General features: G+C 44.1%; 1 protein-coding gene across 1 annotated transcript in view; it reads left to right on the top strand.

The window, feature by feature from the left end:
- The window catches only part of gabrb2b (gamma-aminobutyric acid type A receptor subunit beta2b), an 82937-nt gene that overhangs the window by 20980 nt on the left and 39171 nt on the right, over positions 1-22786 (top strand). The window contains exon 4 of the mRNA XM_020484606.2: positions 14495-14715. Within this exon, the coding sequence (XP_020340195.1) occupies positions 14495-14715 (221 nt within the window). The remainder of the gene's footprint in view (positions 1-14494; positions 14716-22786) is intronic.

The raw sequence follows: 22786 nt of genomic DNA, 5'->3' as shown, positions 1-22786 counted from the left end.
AAGCTAAATAATGAAGGAGTAGAGAGGACCGAAAGAGAGTGGAAGGTATTTAGTCTATCCAGCCCAAGAGATAGTGCCCCATTGAAACGCTCATCAACTCTGCAACAGGCTATACTTAGGAAATGATGAGCAAAAGACAAAATGATGACAAACCCTGTAAGTCCTCAGAGAAGAACAATGCCCTCTGGGAAATCCAATCATCCAACCAGAAAATGCTTTTTTGTTGCTTGAGTCTCAGTATGTGAGGAGTGAAACCTCCTGTAAATGAACATGACACACTCTGCATTGAGACTGCTGTGCCTGTTTACTGGCTGCTAGGCCATTTCTAGACATTGTAATTTGTCGTGGTTGGTTTCTCCACTTCACCCTGTCATACAAAAGCAACATTTGTATTGTGTTTTTATTTCACAGGGCATTGGAGGAAAATATGGCGTTCCATTTCAGATATTCTGTGCAGTGTGGACAAGCTGTTCAAAGGATTCTACATATACCCAGATACAAGTATCCCAGGGTACTGGGTGGATAGATACGTTATACAGCTGTAGGTATACATCTGTTGTCTATTATTATTAGGAAACGTTCTGTAGCAGTGCCGTATACTGTAGGTAGGCTATGTGAGTGGAACAAGGGATGCGTCTTTTCTGAGAGCTTTTCCAGTGACTGAAGTGGGTTAACATCAGACTGTACTGTGGACATCTGGTTGAATGCTGGGTGGATCAGGTCTTCTCACTCAATCTATTCAATAGACAGGAGGAAAGTGTGAAGTTGCTTTGGGATTCAGGCGTCAGCAGACTTTTGCTGCCTTTCCGTGTGCGAGGCATTCCAGTTCAGCTCTTGTCGTAAACTCTTTAAAGCCATCTTGCACCTTATAATAGGGCCCAACACCAGCTACGTTTTATGGATAGAGTAGCTTACTCGGCGGCATTTGTTCAGTAGTAATGATCAGATGTGTTCACACGCTTGCTGTGAAAGTGTCAGGACATTTTCTTTTATTTATTATTCAACAGAGGCACGTGGATTTGACGCAAGAGGCGCCTTCTCGGAGATTGAGATGGAAAGTCAGAGGGAGAAGGGGGAAGGAGATATAAAGAAAGAAAGGAGGGAGGGAGGGCAGGTTGAAAAGGTTGACAAAAAGCAATTTGCATCACAGCTCCACTGAGCTTTCCTTACCTTTCATATTCCATCCCTTCCAGCAAACACACCACTGCCATTGAAATTGATAACTCACTTCAAAGGGTAGTGGGTGATGAGGAAGCAGAAATATAACCTATAGTCGCCCCCCCCCCCCCCCCCCCCCCCCCCCCCCCCAACCAACCCGCTCCCCCCCCCACCACCATCCCGCACTGCCTCGGTCCACTCAGGGTGGGGGACTGGTTACTGGGGGGAATAGTAACGAAAAGGTGGCCTTGTTGCATGCTCTGCCCAGGCCCTGCTATTGCCACTGCCAGGATACATTTGATAGGAGCCCGCCTAGTGAGGCAGCATCTCTAACCCGAGGCTGTGTTTTATCCACAAATCGTGCCTGCAGCGTTTTTGGCCCAACACGGGTCAGTCATGCCAGGGCTACTCAACATGTTTTTTTTTGTTTTAGTCATTGTTGTTTTCAATCTCTGTGTGTATCGGAAACTAAAGACATGCAATGGCATGGAGAGAGGATATATCTGAAATACCATTTCCCGCGATAAGGAACAAGGTTATACAATGGATACAAAATGTGGACACGTGATTATTCCCTGTTGAATATAGTATTGCTAATGAATCCTTACTTTCCTGTCAGCAGCTGAGTAATTGCACAACACTCTTTGGTACTCAGACCTGACCAATGTTTCAGCACTTCTCTTCAGTTAGCATTCTGTGAAAGCCTCGTAGGCTGCAGTGGCACTTGCCCTGAGTCTGAGAAGGAGAAAAAGTATTTTGGAAACTTTCAAAAGGTAGAAGAAAATGAAACCTTTAGATCTACCTTAATAATGCATAGTCATAATCTAGGTGTTGATGGTGTGGAGGTTTGGTTTTGTGACTGCGATAAGTGGCCAAACTGAGCATTGGATGCAGCCATTTGTTAAGGGGATTTGTTAATATGAAGCCAACAGCTGTGGGAGAGGTTGGAGAAAAATAATTACTCTATTGTCGTCCTCACTGGCAGCCCAGCTCTCATAAATCTAGCCGTCTCTTTTTCTCTCCTCTGACTTAGATTACTTAGTGATGCTCATTACCACTGGTGTTATGACAGACTCCTCCACACGGACACTGGCTAGCACTGCAATTCTGTTGATTCTCAGCAGCAGTTCCCCATCACCCTCTCCTCTCCTTACAGAGAGATGGAGGCTATAACACACCTTTGAGGAGCTCCATGTTTTGCTCCATGTTTTACTCCAGTCCCAGTAACTTTGGCACAGTGGCCCATTAGAAGGGCCATCCTGCTAAGCAAGCCTTCCCTATCAGGTGAAGCTGGTTCAAGACAATAGCAGCAATGGGATGACAAGGGGGACTCTCTATCCCTCTGCATAACAAGCCACAGCCAAAATGCAGTCTTTATTCAAGTGTGGCGTTTGTCCAAACTTTGGACAGCTGTGAAAACTCCTCTATGTGAAAACAGGAAAAGCCTCACAGCAAATGCCTACAGTGATTATCTAATCGCTAACGAAAACATGCTTCAAATTGCATGAGATTTCATAATGATGTGAATACTGCGGGTATAGATGATAGTAGGCTTTATTGGCAAATTGGCAGTCAGACTGAATTGTACAGTACACACATTCACAATCATAGATAATAATAATAATAATAATAATAGTAATCCTAAATTGCAGGTGTAATCCTTCTGCCAGGCGAGAACAGATGCAGTTAACTCTTACCCCAAGGGACTATTCCCCAGACACGCACAGTGAGCAGTCATGGCAAACTATTTGTTATCGTACATGGATCTATAAATGTTCATATTTCTCTGCCTGAATAAACACACACATGTAACGTGCATGGAAACACACACGGTTGTACGCCCAAACACGTAAACACATATACACACAAACACACACACTCTCTCTCTCTCACGCACACACTCCACTCATCTTCTATCTCTTCTACTCTCTGACTTTCATAGTGAATACTGTGGTACTTCTAACAAGTTATTTTGCCAATGTTGGTACTGTGGTCTACCAAATGCAGATTCTAGTGACAACATCAATACATACAATACTCACAATAGTTCACTGTGGAGTGTTGTGTACACAGTACATGGACCACAGACAGATTGATATGATAGATCAATGTAACCAAAGCCAAAGGGAGAGCTCATACTACAATGCACCATGGCCTTGAGACTTGCTCATCAGAAAGAGAGAAGGACCCCATGCCTAGTAGATGCTACAGATATACTACCTTAATTTGACTAGTTTCTCACAACATTCAAATAATCCTGCAGTGAAAGGACATGATTTATTATGTGGATTATAATGAACGGACATTTATTGTCGGGGGTGATACATGTTTTGTTAGGGCAAATCAAGTTTGACATGTTTAAGAGGAAATGACAAACTTATGAAGCCTTTTTAAACATTGAATACACTACAAAGTTGAATTTCCTGCTACGCAGGAAAATGCTTTGCGACGACAGAGTGATCAAATTAAGATAGCAGATCTGTAGTGTGTAGTGATGAGTGGAGAGGGAACTAGGTTGCGAAGCCTCCATGGAAACAAAGCCCAGCATGTGTTGTTAAGATTGCGAGAGTGAGCGCAGCGAGAGTGATTACATAAAGATCAACTGGGATGTATCTCAAGTGTTGGGAGGCTGCACGTGCAGGAAGGGGCCTGTTTAGTACAGTAAATTGCTGTAAGTAGGCCTGCAGATATACTATCTTAATTTGACCAGCTTCTCACACAAGTCAAATAATCCTGCAGCAACAGGAAATGAGAATTATTATGTCGATTATAACAATGGACATTTTTGTAATGTAAATTGTGTGTTTGGGCAAATCAAGCCTGACATTTTAAAGTGGACATTGCACAATTTAGAAGCCTTTTAAACCTTAAATATACTACAAGTTAGCATTTCCTGTTGTGCAGGAAAATGATCTGCGACAACAGAGTGATCATGTTAAGAAAGCACATCTGTACATATCCTCAACCACCACTAACCAACAGCAGACTAAACGGTTTCTCAATTTCCTGTGCCCACACTTACCTTCTGTCTGGAGTGTTAACATAGGGGACTCGGCAGCCTAGTTACTTAGTCTTGGAGCAGCAGTTGATTCGTCAGAGGATCAGGTGCAAAAATAGATTCAATTTATTTGAAAATAATTAGGGCTAGGCGCCCGTCAGCGGGACACCTGTCGACAACATCTGGTGAAATTGGAGGGTGCGCAATTCAAATAAATAATCGTAATATTAAACATTTATGAACATACAAGTATCTTATATCGGTTGAAATCTTAAATTCTTGTTAATCTAACTGCATTGTCCAATTTACAATAGGCTTTACAGCGAAAGCATACCATGCAATTGTTTGAGGACCGCGCCGCACATCCAAATACTTTCCGACCAGCACAGGCTTCATAAAATCACAAATAGCGATTAAATAATCACCTACTTTGTGAAAATATTCCTCTGTCTGCTATCCAAAGGGTCCCAGCTACAACATGCATGGTCGTTTTGTTAGATAAAATCTTTCTTTATATCCTAAAAAGTCTCTTTAGTTGGCGCCATCGATTTGAGCAATCCAATTGTTCAACATGCAGACAAAGGAATCCAAAAAAGCTACCCCTAAACTTTGTTAAAACAAGTCAAACTACATTTATATTCAATGCTCAGGTACCCTAAAATGTAAATAAACTGTAATATTTCATATAGAAAGAAGTATTTTCAATAGAAAGTCAAATTAGCAAGTGCTTCGTCGCACGCCCACAGTCTGATTTCCAACTGTGACTCCTGGTACCAAAACTCTAAATTCTTCCTCGTTTTGGAAGAAACTGTCCTGAAACCTTGAACAAAGACTGTTAACATCTAGTGGAAGCCATAGGAATTGCAATATGGCAGCTGGAATTACATAGAACCCATAGCTTTCCATTGAAAGAGCATGGGATCTAAAAAACAATTCCGGTTGGCTTTTCTTTGGATTTTCGGCTACGAAAATTGTGTTGTAGTCTCATACATTATTTTAACATTTCTATCCAATGATACCAATCATATACATATCCTGGCTTCTGGGCCGGAGTAACATGCAGTTTACTTTGGGCATGTCAGTAAGGCGGACATTCTGAAAAAAAGACCCTAGCCCTAAGAAGTCAGTGCAGGTGATGAAGAAGACTGGATACAGAGGTTATTTACTAAATACAAATGCAGGAAAATAATTTTTAAAACGCATAATGTAAAATGTTCTTCCCATGTTTAATGAGCTGAAATGAAAGATCCCAGAAATGTTCCAATATGCACAAAATCCTTATTTCTCAAAAATGTTGTGCACAAATTTGTTTACATCCCTGTTAGTGAGCATTTCACCTTTGCCAAGATAATCCATTCACCTGACAGGTGTGGCATATTAAGAAGTTGATTATAGAGCATGAGTATTACACAGGTGCACTGTGTGTGCTGGGGACAATAAAAGGCCACTTGAAAATTTACAGTTTTGTCACACGACACAATGCCACAGATTTCTCAAGTTTTGAGGGATCATGCAATTGGCATGCTGACTGCAGGAATTTCCACCAGAGCTGTTTCCAGGCAATTTCATGTAAATTACTCTACCAAAAGCCAACAACGTAATTTTTGAGAAGATAACCCATGGCCTCACAACCGCAAACTATGTGTATGGCGTCGTGTGGGCAACCGTTTTGCTGATGTCAACGTTATGAACAGACTGTCCTGTCCCATGGTGGCGGTGGTGTTATGGTATGGGCAGGCATAAGCTACGAACAATGAACATCGTGACATTGTCGTGACATTCATCCACCCCCATCACCTCATGTTTCAGCATGATAATGCACAGCCCCATGTCACAAGGATCTGTACATAATTCCTGGAAGCTGAAAATGTCCCAGTTCTTCCATGGCCTGCATACTCACCAGACATGTCACCCATTGAGCATGAATGAATGACAGCGTGTTCTAGTTTCCGCCAACATCCAGCAACTTCACACAGCCTTTGAAGGGAAGTGAGACAACATTCCGCAGGCCAGAATCAACAGCCTGATCAACTCTATGCGAAGGAGGTGTGTCGTGCTGAATGAACACGCCTTTTCTATTCAACCCAAAAGCTCTTTTAAGAGCTCAGTGTCGCTGCTCCACCAGTATTGCTGTGCTTAGGCCTCCCAGATCCCCCGGAATGCCCTAGCTACTCCATCCTTTCTTTGAATGAGAGGAAGCAGCGGTGGGCATTTTTCAGGGTAGATTTCGCTCTAGAAGACGCCATGACTGTGTTTGCCTCAGATTCTGAGGCGTCATACGACAACGGTGCCTCGACGAGGATGTTGGGAAGTGTTTGGGTTTTTCTCCGGATAATCCACCCTACTGACCGAGGCTGAAATGACTCCCATCCCTAGGGAGAGCAAGGGGAATTTCACATCCTTGGGCGAGGAGGAGACGGGCTCTGAGTTTTCAGCAGCCCCCTACTACGCAACGGCCTCTCTGCGCTCTGAATTTACAGGGCTCATTGAGCGGGCTGCGAGCCGTCTGGAGATTACATTGCCCCCCATTCCCTCCAACCCGGAAGTGGATATGATGGTGGGCGGCCCATACTCAAGACCAAGAAGGGCGGCCGTGCCTTTGACACTGGCTATACCCTCGCTCTGAAATTACGTGGAGGGTGCATGGGGGTCGCCTTTAACGGTCAGAGCGCCGGAAAATGTGGACACCCCATTCGTCAGAGTCCTTTATTCTAGGTGAATAGGCTGTAGCAGCAGCAAATAATATTGCCCTCCTAACAGCCTCTCTGTCCCGTCTCACCACGGGTAAGACTGAGCTGTCGGAAGAGGAGATAGAGGAAGCATTGAAGATTTATGGTGCCAACCTCCATCTCACACAAGCATTGGCTGTATGGGCGGGGAGGTCTATGGCCACTTCAGTGGTCGCGGAGCGACACCTCTGGCAGTCTATGATGGCTATGAAGGAGACCGACAAAGCCATCCTGCTAAACGCCCCCATCTCTGACAGCAGTCTCTTTGGAGCTGCCTATCGAGACACCTGCCTTTAGTAGGAGGGTCTAGAGCAGCTTCAAAAGACCTCCCTCACTCCACCGTCTCTAATACACCTGGGTCTACGGCCAAACGGTGAGCCCGTCGAACGGCAGCATCCGGTGCACCAAGAGATGCTCTTGATGAGAGTCTCTTATACCTCATAAAAACCCTACGCCACACACTCCTATGAGTAATGTGGCTCAGGGTCTAAAGAACAGCTCGTTGTACACAACCCCATGTTGACGCAATCACTGTTGGGAGACGGCACACTAACTTAGGCAGGCGTGCTCCGTATGTGTAAAACCAACGTGTCGTCGCCCCTATTTCTCACAGAACGCGCCAATATTTCCTCTCCCTTTCAAAGGTGGCCCCCCTTGAGCTGTCCCATCCAATTCGACCGAGACGCCAGAGAAAGTAACCACACTTGTGATAGAAATTACGCACCTTTTGGTGAAAGAGGCGGTTACAGTAGTTCCTACTTCCTAGTGCCAAAAAAGACAGTGGGAATGAGGCCAATATTGGATTTACGCACTCTCAATGAGAACTTAGCCAATTGGCCCTTCCGAATGCTTACGACAAAACGTCTGCTGGAATGTATCCACAACAGAGAATTTTGTGTAAGCATAGACCTAAAGGATGAATACTTTCATATGCTGGTACATCCTCGTCACAGGAAGTTTCTGCATTTCGCCTTCCAAGGAGTGGCTTACGAGTATGCGAGGATGCCATTCGGGTACGCCCTGGAACCCCACACCTTTTCCAAATGCGTGGAGGCGGCGTTGGTACTGTTGCGTCGTCAAGGGATAAGGCTATTAGCCTACCTAGACGACCTACTGGTTCTCGCCTCATCAGCAGAGCTGGCGATCGCACACATGACACAGACAGTGATTCATTTCACACGTCTGCGGTTCACTGTGAATTGGGAAAGAGCCCAGTCATCAGATTGTCTACCGGGGTTTACAGCTAGACACTGTGACTATGAAGACTCAAATTTCAGATCCTCGACGGGCTGCCTTGTTGCTGGGTCTCATGTCGTCTACCCACTCTGTGGTTCCGCTGGGACTTCTGCACAAGTGCAGAACACAGCGATGGTTTGCCAAACTACGACTGAACCCAGTGAGTCACCGTCATCGGTTGTTGGTGGTTCCCCTCTCACTCATAGTGGACCTGAACTATTGGAGAGACCCGTGCGTTTTGACGCAAGGGTTCCCAATAGGAAAAGTGTCCTCCTACATTCCAGTGTTTACAGATGCTTGTCTGACTGGATGGGGAGGGACATATCAAGCTCGGGCGATCGAAGGTGTGTGGCCTCCCTCGGGACGCCACATCAACCTGATGGAGTTGGAGACCGTTCTACTGGTTCTGACTTACTTCGTTTCTACCCTATGGGGTCGTGACGTGCTGGTGTGGTGCTGGTGACAACCGAACCACAGTAGCCTACACAAATCGCCAAGGGGAAGTCACGGCACTCCACCGGCTGGCGGAGGAATTGTGGCTGTGGAGCCCCCTATGGTTCTCCCTACGAGCCCAGGACAAACTACCACTAGGGATAGACGCTTTTGCTCACCAACCATTGCCGGATGTTTTCCTGGACGCATTTCCACCGCTGTCAAAATTTCTCCCACTGCTAGCCAGCTTGTGAATCATATTGATAGCGTCCGATTGCCCAGGGGCCCAGTGGTACGCGGAGATGACTCAAATGTTGGTTGCACCATCATGGCCCATTCCACATCGAGAGGACGCGATGTCTCAGGCGGGAGGCATAATAGTACAATTGCCTCTAATCGGTCAACCACTGAGAGTCTGGCCCCTGAGGGACAGATTAGAGCGCCATGGGTTATCTGATTCAGTAATCAGAACCATACAGGGCTTGCGTGCCAGTACCACATCCAGGATGTATGCCAACAGATGGAACATGTTTTCACAATGGTGTGCCACAGAGAATGTGGACCCCATGTGCTGGCAGGTTGAGAGCGTGCTCTCATTCCTACAGTTCATGTTTGACATCAGCGCTCACCCGCCACCATTAAGGTGTTCGCGGCAGCGATTTCATCTTGTCATGAGGGGTTTGGCAGAGACACCGTCTTCAGCCACCCTCTAGTGAAACGGTTTCTATTGGGAACGCGGCGGCTTAGGCCAATGCCTAGAGCCATGCTGCCCGAGTGGGATTTAACTTTGGTACTCGAGGCGCTCTGCGAGACGCCTTTTGAGCCATTAAATCAAATCCCCCTCAAGATGCTCTCTCTGAAGACGGCACTGTTGCTTGCTTTGACATCGGCCAAGCGCGTCAGTGATTTGTGTGCTTTTTCGACGAGACCCGACTGCCTTGCCATCAATGGCGATCTGAGCAGAGCGGTGTTACGTCCTAACCCAGAATTTATGCCGACGGTTATTAAAAGCTCATATAGGTCACGGACCGTTGAGCTGTGGGCCTTCTCCCCCCCTCCCCATGCGGAGCGGAGAGAGGAGAGGCTTCATCGCATGTGCCCGGTGCAGCGATGATTAGGTCATCACCTCAGCTGTTGTGTGTCACGGTGCTAGTACACATGGTAGACCACTTTCAGAACAACAGCTGTCTCATTGGCATTGCAGGGCAACCACTGCCTCAGGGAGTAAGAGTCCACTCCACTCGTGGAGTAGCGGCGTCTACGGCCCTTTTCAGAGGAACATGGGTAGAGGATATTTGTGCAGCGGCGTCGTGGTCGTCCCCATCTCCTTTTATCCGGTTCTACCTTCTATGCATGTCTTCTAACTCGCTAGCTCGTTCTGTACTCGACGTGGCTGATGGGAGAACATGAGTTACGGGAAAAGATGCAGGACCGTTGGGCGTGGTTCCCATTAGGTCCGTTCTTTTTTTCAAGGAGAGAGACATGTGACATAACTCATATCTGAGTTTGTCAGTACAGTAGAGTATATGTCTTGACTGCCCACCAGTGTTTCACTGTGTTGGGGTAGAGTGATGAGGGAAATAGTACTGTAACTGGTATTACTGTACTATTAGACCAGTCACTAACATAGATGATACCTCAATATTCCATCCATCTGCTGAGTCAGATTAGTATGACCCATATTCTGTTATCTGCCCACGAATCATTGGTTTTGGCCTATGGATTGTGTGTGGCGGATTACACACTGAGAAATCAGTGAGTATGTCTTCTGAATTGGTTCAGCCTGCACTCAGCATTGCTGATGGGAGGGGTAGAACTAAGGTGAGTAACCCAGGACCAATGGACAGGGTTTTCATCAGGTCTGCTTTTTTTGCATTAGAATGACTACATGACAAGACTCCTGGCTGAAAGTGTGGTGCAGTAGAGTCACATGTTATGTCCTGCCCACAAGTCAATGACTGTCTATAACGGATTAGGGGTATAGTTCTATAACTGGTATTACGGTACTATTAGACCAATCTTTAACATTGACAGAATATTGAAGTATCATCTATCTGCTTGTACAGATTAGTATGGCTCATATTCTGTTTATCTGCCCACTAGTCATTGGTGAATGCCTCCAGGCTGAGTAGGGTGGATAAGACCGAGGACGCAGTATGTTGTGACACAGTGTTTACACAGTATGTTACAGCACTGCAGCACTGAGCCCGACCTTTTCATTAATTTTGGAAGTGTTAGGTTCGGCACAAAGTACATTTTGGAGCATTGCGTTCCGCCTTAAACCACTAGGAGCAGAGCTCCACGAAGTAGAACGGTAGTTACCGGAGTTATAACTCCAGTTCTATGAGTGGAGCGGAGCCCCATACAGCTTAAGACCCTGCCGACCCCCAGTCTTGCTGAAGATAATCTCTAGGGAGGCCGATTGAGGGGAAGCGTCCCCTTATATATGGACATATATGGACACCTGTACTCCTATTGGCTGCATGTGTGTGTAAAGGTATAAAAAATAGAACTAGAGTTTGAAATCCGGTAACTATCGTTTTCTGATCCACGCCCCTACTTTTTATTAACGTATCTGTGAACAACACGTGCATATCTGTTTTCCCAGGCATGTGAATTCCATAGATTAGGGCTTAATGAATTCCTTTCAATTGACTGATTTCCTTATATGAACTGTAACTCAGGAAAATCATTGAAATTGTTGCATGTTTCCCCTTACAAAAACAGATTTCAGTTTTGAAACTGCAGTAAAAATGCAGTAACTGCAGTCGACTGTGGTATTTTGGACGTAGTAATTGCAGTGTATTGCAGCTGAACTGCAGTTATACTGCACTCCATCTGCAGTTATACTGCAAAATTACTGCAGTAAAAAAAAGGTTACTTTGGACACAGTATTTGCGGCACACTGCGGCAATCCTGCACTCTGACTGCAATCTTTTTCGTAAGGGGCTTTTATATTTTTGTTCAGTATATAAAACTCACACAGCTGAGTAGGTGCCTATGTACTGGCAGATCTTTGTCACAGCATGTTACCTCATAAGCAGCCTCTCTGAATGATACAAATATATTCCCTAAACCATTAGCACCTAGACCAGGTATTATTTGTATTTTCAACAGACAGTGTTAATTAATACACCTCACAGGCAATACTATTGATCAATTGACATAACAATGACCAACAATTAACACTTTATTCAATATAAATACGTAATTTGACATAAACATAAAATTTTTTGATAAGCAGTAAAAACACCCTTAGCCGGAAAAGGAAATAGAAACATTTCAAAATTATGAAAGTTACAACCAGGCTCTGCCGTTTGTTTTTGAATGTTATGATGCACAATGTTTGATGGGACTTGGAATTGCATAGTTAGGTCAGCAAAAATGTTAGCAACAAACTTTGTTGCAAACAAGAAGTTCATGTGGAGAGAAATGGAGGGATATGTTGGGCTTGAGTCACGTGACGATAGCTCACTGACTCAATCTCTGTTTCTGCTTTCATGCCCCTCTTTCCAGTCAGTCCATTCAGTGTAGTAGATATAGGGATGTCATCATCTTTGCAACCAACAGACATATCCAAAATGCATGTTCAGCCTCTGTTATGAGAAGTGGATCTGCTAGTGGGGACAAAAGTGCCCTGAGACAGCAAGTTTCCCAAGTTTATTTTTCATGGATGGATGGATTGCTGTGCTTCTTATTGTTAGCGTAGCAGGAGCAGTGTGCTGGCTTGGCTGTTTGTTCCAAATTCACTCTGAACATTTTGCAATACTCTCTGGCTAACCACACAAATGATTATATTCAGCTGACATGCAATGTGCTCTGCAACTCTAATTTTGTCAATTGTTGTTTTATAGAGAATATTAGGAATCAATTGCAGTGACTCAGTCAATACATTTCGATATGAAGTCAGGACTGGGCTAAGTTACCAAGGATGTAAAAAACCTGAAGTAGTCAATATGCAGTATATGAATTGGGGTCATATTTTCTCTCCTTAGATATTTTTTTGCTTGTTTTTCTATTAAACATATTGATGATGTAATCTCTACAGTACACAGATACATGTTAAACAGAATACCTGTTTTACAGTGCAGTGCAGACATGCACCACATGACCAAAGGTGTGTGGGCACCTGCTCGTCGAACATCTCATTCCAGAATCATGGGCATTAATGTGTAGTTGGTCCCCCTTTGCAGCTATAACAGCCTCCACTCTTCTGGGAAGGCTTTCCACTAGATGTTAGAACATTGGTTGAGGTCAGGACTCTGTGCAGGCCAGTCAAGTTCTTCTACACCGATCTCAACAAACCATTTCTGTATCGACCTCACTTTGTTCACAGGGGCATTGTCATGCTGAAATAGGAAAGGGCCTTCCCCAAACTGTTGCCACAAAGTTGGAAGCACAGAATAATTGACAATGTCATTGTATACTGTAGCATTAAGATTTCCCTTCACTAGAACTAAGGGGCCATGAAAAACAGCCCCAGACCATTATTTCTCCTCCACCTAACTTTACATTTCGCACTATGCATTTGGGCGTGTAGTGTTCTCCTGGCATCCACCTAACCCAGATTTGTCTGTCGGACTGGCAGACGGTGAAGCGTGATTCATCACTCCAGAGAATGCGTTTTCACTACTCAAAAGTAGTGGCGGCAAGCTTTACATCACTCCAGTCGATGCTTGGCATTGATGATGATGTTAGGCTTGTGTGCTGCTGCTCGGCAATGGAAACATATTTCATGAAGCTCCCTACGAACAGTTCTTGTGCTGATTTTGCTTCCGGAAGCAGATTGGAACTCGGTAGCGAGTGTTGCAACCAAGGACAGATGACGTGCTACGCACTATGTGCTTCAGCACTCGGTTGTCCTGTTCTGTGAGCTTGTGTGGCCTACGTTGTTGCTCCTAGGCGTTTCCACTTTACAATAACAGCACTTACAGTTGACCTGGGCCACTCTAGCAGGGAAGAAATTTGATGAACTGACTTGTTGGAAAGTCACTGAGCTCTTCAGTAAGGCCATTCTACTGCCAATGTTTGCCTTTGAAGATTGCTAAATTTAGGTGCTCGATTTTATACACCTGTCAGCAACGGTTGTGGCTGAAATAGTCAAATCCACTCATTTGAAGGGGCGTCCACATACTTTTGCAAATATAGTGTAGCTTTTCGAGTTGTTGTGATGCGAATGCACAATGCCAAGGGAGGGTCTGAAACGCTTGCTACTGAAATAAAACAATGTTTTTTTATTTGGACATGCTGGCATTTCACGTGTGCAGTAGCACTAAGCCATTGCAGACAACATTCTTAAAACCAACGTTAATGTCTTGCTAAAATAACGTTTGGTTAGACACTACTCATGTTGAGTTAATATATTTTTTCTTGACTTTCTGTCCTGATCCCTGGGCCCCAATAATATCTCTCTCTCTCTCTCTCTCTCTCTCTGCCTCTCTTTGTCTTTCTCTCTCTCTTTCTTTGTCTCTCTCTCTCTCTCTGCCTCTCTCTGCCTCTCTCTTTCTTTGTCTCTCTCTCTCTCTCTCTCTGCCTCTCTTTCTTTCTCTCTCTCTGTCTGTCTGTCTGTCTGTCTGTCTCTCTCTCTCTCTCTCTCTCTCTCTCTCTCTCTGCCTCTCTTTCTTTGTCTCTCTCTCTCTCTTTCTTTGTCTCTCTCTCTCTCTCTCTCTCTCTCTGCCTCTCTTTGTCTTTCTCTCTCTCTTTCTTTGTCTCTCTCTCTCTCTCTCTGCCTCTCTCTTTTTTTGTCTCTCTCTCTCTCTCTCTCTCTGCCTCTCTTTCTTTCTCTCTCTCTGTCTGTCTGTCTGTCTCTCTCTCTCTCTCTCTGCCTCTCTTTCTTTGTCTCTCTCTCTCTCTTTCTTTGTCTCTCTCTCTCTCTCTGCCTCTCTCTTTCTTTGTCTCTCTCTTTCTTCCCCCTCTGTCTCTCTCTCTTTCTCTTTTTTAGGACTATACATTGACTATGTATTTCCAGCAAGCTTGGCGAGACAAGCGGTTATCCTACTCAGAGATTCCCCTCAATCTCACCCTGGATAACCGGGTAGCGGATCAGCTGTGGGTCCCGGACACCTACTTCCTAAATGACAAGAAGTCTTTTGTCCATGGTGTCACTGTGAAAAACAGAATGATTCGACTGCATCCAGATGGCACTGTGCTCTATAGCCTGAGGTAATGTTTGTAATGTTTCATAATTGTAAAAAAAAAATCAATGACTTGACATTACTTTGGAGAAATAAGTAAATATAGTAACCAAGCCATGTACAAAACCACACATTGAATAGGCCTTTCTCAACCCAATAAAGACAATGTTTGTTGGCAAGTTACTTAGTGAGCCGGTAGACTTAGTCATCCATCATCGTTATCTTTCTAACTATCCAACAGTATGAGAGCAGACGATCCATATCCTTGAATATTCCCCAGATTCATTTTAACAAATTACCGGATACTTTAGACAACAGTATGTCAACTGAAAAGCTTGTTTGACATTTTTGGGTGGTTCATATTGAGATGCTATAACCTGTTTCCTGATTAATGGCCTCTATATAATGTGAATGGATTTCCAATGGAATATTCAAATGGGCTGGGATCTCTTTAAAATCAGTTGAAGTCCATTTCTTAAGGAGTACTTTTGTTGGTTTTAATCAGATGAGCCACTGCATAGCACATTTGTAAGGTGGGTGGATATGTATTGAAGAGTATAATGACTGCAGTGCTGTGGATGATAATACACCTACGTAGCTTTTTGGAAGTTGGATCTGTTACTTAGAAAAGGGGCCAGAATAATGCCTACACATCCCATTTGTAAACACAGGTTATTGAACATCATCCAAACGTCATGACAACACCGCTGTGTGCAGATATCCCCCTATCCAATAAACTGACGGGCTATTGTTGAGTTGCAGAAAATGGGAAGAGGGAGGGCAGGGGGACTTGTCGGATAAGGGGGATATGACTAGCTCATCTCTGTACCCCAGACATACAAATATCGCTAAGGTCCCTCAGTTGAGCAGTGAATTTCAAGCACAAATTCAACCACAAAGACCAGGCAGGTTTTCCAATGCCTCGCAAAGAAGAGCACCTATTGGTAGATGGGTAAAACATAAAATTAAAAGCAGACATTTAAATATCCCTTTGAGCATGGTTAAGATATTCATTACACTTTGGATGGTGTACCAATATACCCAGTCACTAAAAAGATACAGGCGTCCTTCTTAACTCAGTTATCAAAGAGGAAGGAAACCGCTAAGGGATTTCACCATGAGGCCAATGGCGACTTTTAAAAAACTTACAGAGTTTAATGGCTGTGATAGGAGAAAACTGAGGATGGATCAACAGCATTGTAGTTATTCCAAAATACTAACCTAATTGACGAAGTGAAAAGAAGGCAGCCTGCACAGAATAAAAATGTCCCAAAACATGCATCCTGTTTGCAACAAGGCCAAACATTTGTCCTGAATACAAAGTGTTATGTTTGGGGCAATCCAATACAACACATTACTGAATACCACTCTCCATATTTTCAAGCATAGTGGCGTCTGCATCATGTTATGGGAATGCTTGTAATCATTAAGGACTGCAGAGTTTTTCAGGATAAAACATTAACAGAATGGAATTAAGCACAGGCTTAATCCTAGAGGAAAATGTAGTTCAGTCTGCTTTCAAACAGACACTGGGAGACAAATTCACCTTTCAGCAGGACAATAACCTAAAATACATGACCAAATATACACTGAAGTTGCTTACCAAGATGACAGTGAATGTTCCTGAGTGGCCGAGTTAAAGTTTTGACATAAATCTACTTCAAAATTTAGTGATGATCAACAACCAACTAGACAGAGCTTGAAGAATCTTGAAAATAATAATGGTCAAATGTTGAAAAAAATTATAATCAAGAAACATGTTTTCACTTTATAGGCTATTGTGTGTAGATTGGTGAAAAAATATTTATCAATTTTGAGTTCAGACTTTAACACACCAAAATGTGGAATAAGTCAAGGGATATGAATACTTTCATAAGGCACTGTATTTTTTCCCTAGCCTCCATCTGCCCCCCCCCCCCCACCACTATGAGTTAGCACTTGGTATGTTGGCTTAGTGTTCGACACTCCACGTTACGTAATTCCTTCTCTCTCCTCCACTGCAGCAAAGAGCAATTAGCTGATTGTTTCATGGAGTGATTCATTGATTATTAAATATGTCAACCATAGAAGCCACATTATTGCTGAGGCTAGATAGCTTTAAGTTATTAGAGTGTCAGAGTCCAGAATAATCTCTCCATCTATCATTGATCTGAGCCGTCCTATCAGACGAGAGAAAGAGGAGGGGAACTGGAAGCCTTGCCTCCCCTGTCTCCCATCATATTTCCCCTTCCCATCTTACTTCCTGATAACAAACAGCACTACTAAAGCTGCATTATATCCTCCCCCTTTTGCGACACAAGGCCAGGGCTTTGAGTTGTCAACAGAAATATTTTACATGGTTATTATATTGCTAACAATGAGGTGAATCACTTGTTAAATGCAGCCAGTTGCATAGGCCTGAGCCAAACAAAGAATAGGAAATTGGGCCCTTAGGAACTTCATATATTATAGATGTGGGCGAAGTAATTCTTACTGTATTGCAAAGTGTCCTATTATACACAAGTGTTTGGAATAATGCACTGTATTTTCCTGGCAAGATAACTAGTTCTAGTGGGGATTTTTATATGCTACATACGCTGAGAAAAGATCTCTTCAAAACAAATATACTCAGCAAAAAAAGAAACGGCCCCTTTTCAGGACCCTGTCATTCAAATATAATTTGTTAAAATCCAAATAACTTCCCAGATCTTCATTGTAAAGGGTTTAAACACTGTTTCCCACGCTTATTCAATGAACCATAAACAATTAAAGACCATACACCTGTGGAACGGTCGTTAAGACACTAACAGATGGTAGGCAATCATAGTTATGAAAACTTAGGACACTAAAGAGGCCTTTCTACTGACTCTGAAAAACACCAAAAGGAAGATGCCCAGGGTCCCTGCTCATCTGTGTGAAGATGCCTTAGGCATGCTGCACGGAGGCATGAGGACTGCAGATGTGGCCAGGGCAATAAATGGCATTGTCCGTACTATGAGACGCCTAAGACAGCGCTACAGGGAGACAGGACGGACACTTGATCGTCTTTGCAGTGGCAGATCATGTGTAACAACACCTGCACAGGATCGGTACATCCGAACATTACACCTGCGGGACAGGTACAGGATGGCAACAACAACTCCCCGAGTTACACCAGGAACGCACAGTCCCTCCATCAGTGCTCAGACTGTCTGCAATAGGCTGAGAGAGGCTAGACTGAGGGCTTGTAGGCCTGTTGTAAGGCAGGTCCTCACCAGACATCACCGGCAACAATGTCGCCAAATCCACCGTCGCTGGACCAGACAGGACTGGCAAAAAGTGCTCTTCCCTGATGAGTCGCAGTTTTATCTCACCAGGGGTGATGGTCGGATTTGCGTTAATCGTCGAAGGAATGAGCGGGATCGGGAATGTACTCTGGAGCGGGATCGATTTGGAGTTGGAGAGTCCGTTATGGTCTGGGACTGGATACTGCTCGTTCTGTGCATGATTTCCTGCAAGACAGGAATGTCAGTGTTCTGCCATGGCTAGCGAAGAGCCCAGATCTCAATCCCCTTGACCTGTTGGATCAGAGGGTGAGGGCTAAGGCCATTCCCCCCCAGAAATGTCCGGGAACTTGCAGGTGCCTTGGTGGAAGATTGACGTAACATCTCACAGCAAGAACTGGCAAATCTGGTGCAGTCCATGAGGAGGAGATGCACTGCAGTACACCAGATACTGACTGTTACTTTTGATTTTGACCCCCCCAGGAACACATTGTTACATTTATTTTTGTCACATGTATTTGGAACTTGTTCAGTTTGTCTCAGTTGTTGAATCTTGTTATGTTCATACAAATATTTGCACATAATTTTTTTTTTTAAATAAACGCAGTTGACAGTGAGAGGACGTTTCTTTTTTTCCTGAGTTTCGTAATCTGGGTGTAATGGAGAGAGAGCATGCATTTTTTACCTAGCTCCTGGAAAATTACTATTTTATTCCCCGACCGCTGTGTGGAAACATCACATTAAGCAGAGGCTTTGGAAGTCAAGTCATTGTCACGTGTGCTCCCTCGCCGGCCTCTAGGTCACCAGGCTGCTCGTTTTGGCGCACACCTGTCACCATCGTTACGCGCATCTGCGCACAATGATACTCACCTGGACTCCATCACCTCCTTGAGTACCTGCCCTTTACATGTCACTCCCTTTGGTTTCTCCCGCAGTCGTCATTGTTTCTGTTCCTGGGTCATGTTTGTGTTACGTTTTTATTTATTTATTTATTAAAACACTACCTGAGCTTGCTTCCCGACTCTCACATCGTTACAGAATGACGACTGAAAGGGAAGCATCAGGGAGTGATTTTTTTGTTTTGTTTTTGTGTTGGAGGTGATGTCTGGTCTGGGTGTTGGAGCCGGAGCTACCTGAGAGGTCTCGGCTGGTTTGTCGGATTCCCATGTCTCAGTTGGCCCGACAGGTTTCCATACCTCAGTGGGAACGATAGCCTCCCATGCCTCAGCGGGCTCGATAGGCTCCCAAGCCTCAGCCGGGTGAATCGGTTCCCGTGCCTCGACCGAGGCACGTCCTGTGGCTGGAGACGAACGTGCTGGGGAGGGGGTACTGTCAAGTATGCTCTCTCTCCAGCGCTCTAGATCGTCATGCTCCCGTGCCTCAGCTGGATCGACAGGTTCCCGTGCCTTAGCAGAGGTGACCGGTCCACTCCTGATCCCAAGGGATCGTCACCTTGGCCGGTGTCCTGCGGCCGGAGCCGCTCGTCAGGGAGGGGTTACTGTCACGTGTGCAACTGCGCATAATGACACTCACCTGGACTCCATCACCTCCTTGATTACCTGCCCTTAATATGTCACTCCCTTTGGTTTCTCCCCAAGTCGTCATTGTTTCTGTTCCTGGGTCATGTCTGTGCTTTGTTTGTGTTGCGTGTTTGTTTAATTTATTAAAACACTCACTCCCTGAACTTGCTTCCCGACTCTCAGCGTACATTGTTATAGTCATGAGTGCAGAAATGATCCCCTTTCTACATTGATTTTCATCTTGTTTCTAAAGGATTACAGGATGCTAATTTAGATGAGGCCGAAGGGAAGGGTGAAGGGGAGGAGGATGACACTGACTAGCAGTGTGAGACAGACTGCTGGCTGCTGTCAAGCCCAACATGACCAGAAACACTTATTTTGAGAGCTGTAGCATGAAAGCAGGGGTTAAATTTGGCTCATAACTTAAGGAATAAAGACATATGGTGGCTTACAAAAGTATTCATCCCCCTTGGCGTTTTTACTATTTTGTTGCATTACATCCTGTAATTTAAATGGATTTTTATTACATACACAAAATAGTCCAAGTTGGTCAAGTGAAATTTAAAAAAATACTTTATTATTATTATTATTTTTATTACAAAACGGAAAAGTGGTGGGAGCATATGTATTCACCCCCTTTGCTATGAATCCCCTAAATACGATCTGGTGCAACCAATTACCTTCAGAAGTCACATTAGTTAAATGAAGTCCATCTGTGTTCAATCTAAGTGTCACATGATCTGTCACATGATCTTAGTGTATATATACACCTGTTCTGAAAGGCCCCAGAGTCTGCATCACCACTAAGCAAGGGGCACCACAAAGACCAAGGAGTTCTCCAAACAGGTCAGGGACAAAGTTGTGGAGAAGTACAGATCAGGGTTGGGTTATAAAAAAATATCTGAAACTTTGAACATCCCACAGAGCACCATTAAATCCATTATAAAAAAATTGAAAGAATATGGCACCACAACAAACCTGCCAAGAGAGCGCCGCCCACCAAAACTCACAGAGCAGGCAAGGAGGGCATTACTCAGAGAGGCAACAAAGAGACCAAAGATAACCCTTAAGGAGCTGCAAAGCTCCACAGTGGAGATTGGAGTATCTGTCCATAGGACCACTTTAAGCCGCACACTCTACAGAGCTGGGCTTTACAGAAGAGTGGCCAGAAAAAAAGCCATTGCTGAAAGAAAAAAAGAAACAAACACGTTTGGTGTTTGCCAAAAGGCATGTGGGAAGAAGGTACTCTGGTCAGATGAGACTAAATTGAGCTTTTTGGCCATCAAGGAAAACGCTATGTCTGGTGCAAACGCAACACCTCTCATCACCCCAAGAATACCATCATGGTGGTATGGTGGTGGCAGCATCATGCTGTGGGGATGTTTTTCATCAGCAGGGACTGGGAAACTGATCAGAATTGAAGGAATGATGGATGGCGCTAAATTCAGGGAAATTCTTGAGGGAAACCTGTTTCAGTCTTCCAGAGATTTGAGACTGGTACGGAGGATCACCTTCCAGCAGGACAATGCCCCGAAGCATGCTGCTAAAGCAACACTCATGTGGTTTAAGGGGAAACATTTAAATGTCTTGAAATGTCCTAGTCAAAGCTCAGACCTCAATCCAATTGAGAATCTCTGGTATGACTTAAAGATTGCTGTACACCAGTGGAACCTATCCAACTTGAAGGAGCTGGAGCAGTTTTGCCTTGAAGAATGGGCAAAAATCCCAGTGCTAGTTGTGCCAAGCTTATAGAAACACACCTGAAGAGACTTGCAGCTGTATTGCTGCAAATGGTGGCTCTAGAAAGTATTGACTTTGGGAGGGTGAATAGTTATGCACGCTCAAGTTTTCAGTTTTTTTGTATTGTTTCTTGTTTGTTTTACAAAAAAAAATATTTTGCATTTTCAAAGTGGTAGGCATGTTGTGTAAATCACATGATACAACCCCCCCAAAAGTCTATTTTAATTCCAGGTTGTAAGGTAACAAAATAGGAAAAAACCCAAGGGGGGTGAATACTTTCACAAGCCACTGTACTCTCAAACTTTTGTATAATTTCAGCCAGTAGTTTTGAAAGTGGTGCTCATGAGCCAAAACGGGTCCCCATTTTTTTGTGTACTAAATCATCATTTTTTTTTACTATGTCATCCATTTTGTCTGATATGGTACACATGCAATTTGTGCAATATGTTACACATTTCTTGTGCTTAAGATCCCGGAGTGCATCTTTAAGTGATGGTAGGAATGTGATTTATGGTGTAGGTGGATGTGAAGGTGGAGGTGGAGGTCACAGTGAAAATATGGTTTGATTGAAATCCTCCAACCTTGACAACCTGCATGGTTGTGTCTAACATGATATACTTTTTTAAGGAGCTTGCAGATGATAACATATTACAAAGGGAAACCCAGCTATGAGATGCCCAGTAATGTTGATCTCCCAAATAAGCAAAATGATGTGAGTAAATCTTTTAAACAGGTTAACCCTCGCAAGGCCGCCAGACCAGACAAAATACCAGGGTACGTCCACATACACCCCCGCAGTCGTAAAGAGGGCACGACAGGGCCTCTTCCCCCTCAGGAGGCTGAAAAGATTTGGCATCGGCCCTCGGATCCTCAAAAATGTATACAGCTGCACCATTGAGAGCATCTTGACTGGCTGCATCACCGCTTGGTATTGCAAATGCTACAGAGGGTGGTGCGGACAACCCAGTACATCACTGGGGCTGAGCTCCCTGCCATCCAAGACCTAGATATCAGGCAAAGGCCCAAAACATTGCTAAAGACTCCAACCATGCAAGCCAAAGACTGTTCACTCTGCTGCCGTCCGGCAAACGGTACCGGATCATCAACTCATGGACCAACAGGCTCCTAGACAACTTCTACCTCCAAGCCTTAAAACTGTTAAATAGCCATGACTGCTAAATAGTTAATTAAACAGTTACCCGGACTATCTGCACGGACCCTACTTTGGACTGAGTCTATGCACATTCACAAGACTATACAAACTATATACACACACACACACACACACACACACTCACAAACACTACACTGTCACTCTCACACAAAACCCACACATATTCACGTACACTACACACACACACATAACACACACACATACACACACTTTTTACTCATCATATGCTGATACTGTACTTTATTTTAATAGTATTAATATCTATCCTGATGTCTAGTCACTTTAACCTTCCTTTATGTACATATCTACCTCAAAGTGAAAATAAGAATTTGTTCTTAACTGATTTGCCTCGTTAAATAATACAAATAAAAAAGACCTCATACCTCTGCACAGTGATCTTGTTCTGGTACTCACTGTATATAC

The sequence above is a fragment of the Oncorhynchus kisutch genome, linkage group LG6 (assembly GCF_002021735.2).
Source record: "Oncorhynchus kisutch isolate 150728-3 linkage group LG6, Okis_V2, whole genome shotgun sequence".
Taxonomy (NCBI): domain Eukaryota; kingdom Metazoa; phylum Chordata; class Actinopteri; order Salmoniformes; family Salmonidae; genus Oncorhynchus; species Oncorhynchus kisutch.
The sequence above is the reverse complement of the archived record's forward strand: the minus strand, read 5'-3'. Positions and strand labels throughout refer to the sequence as shown.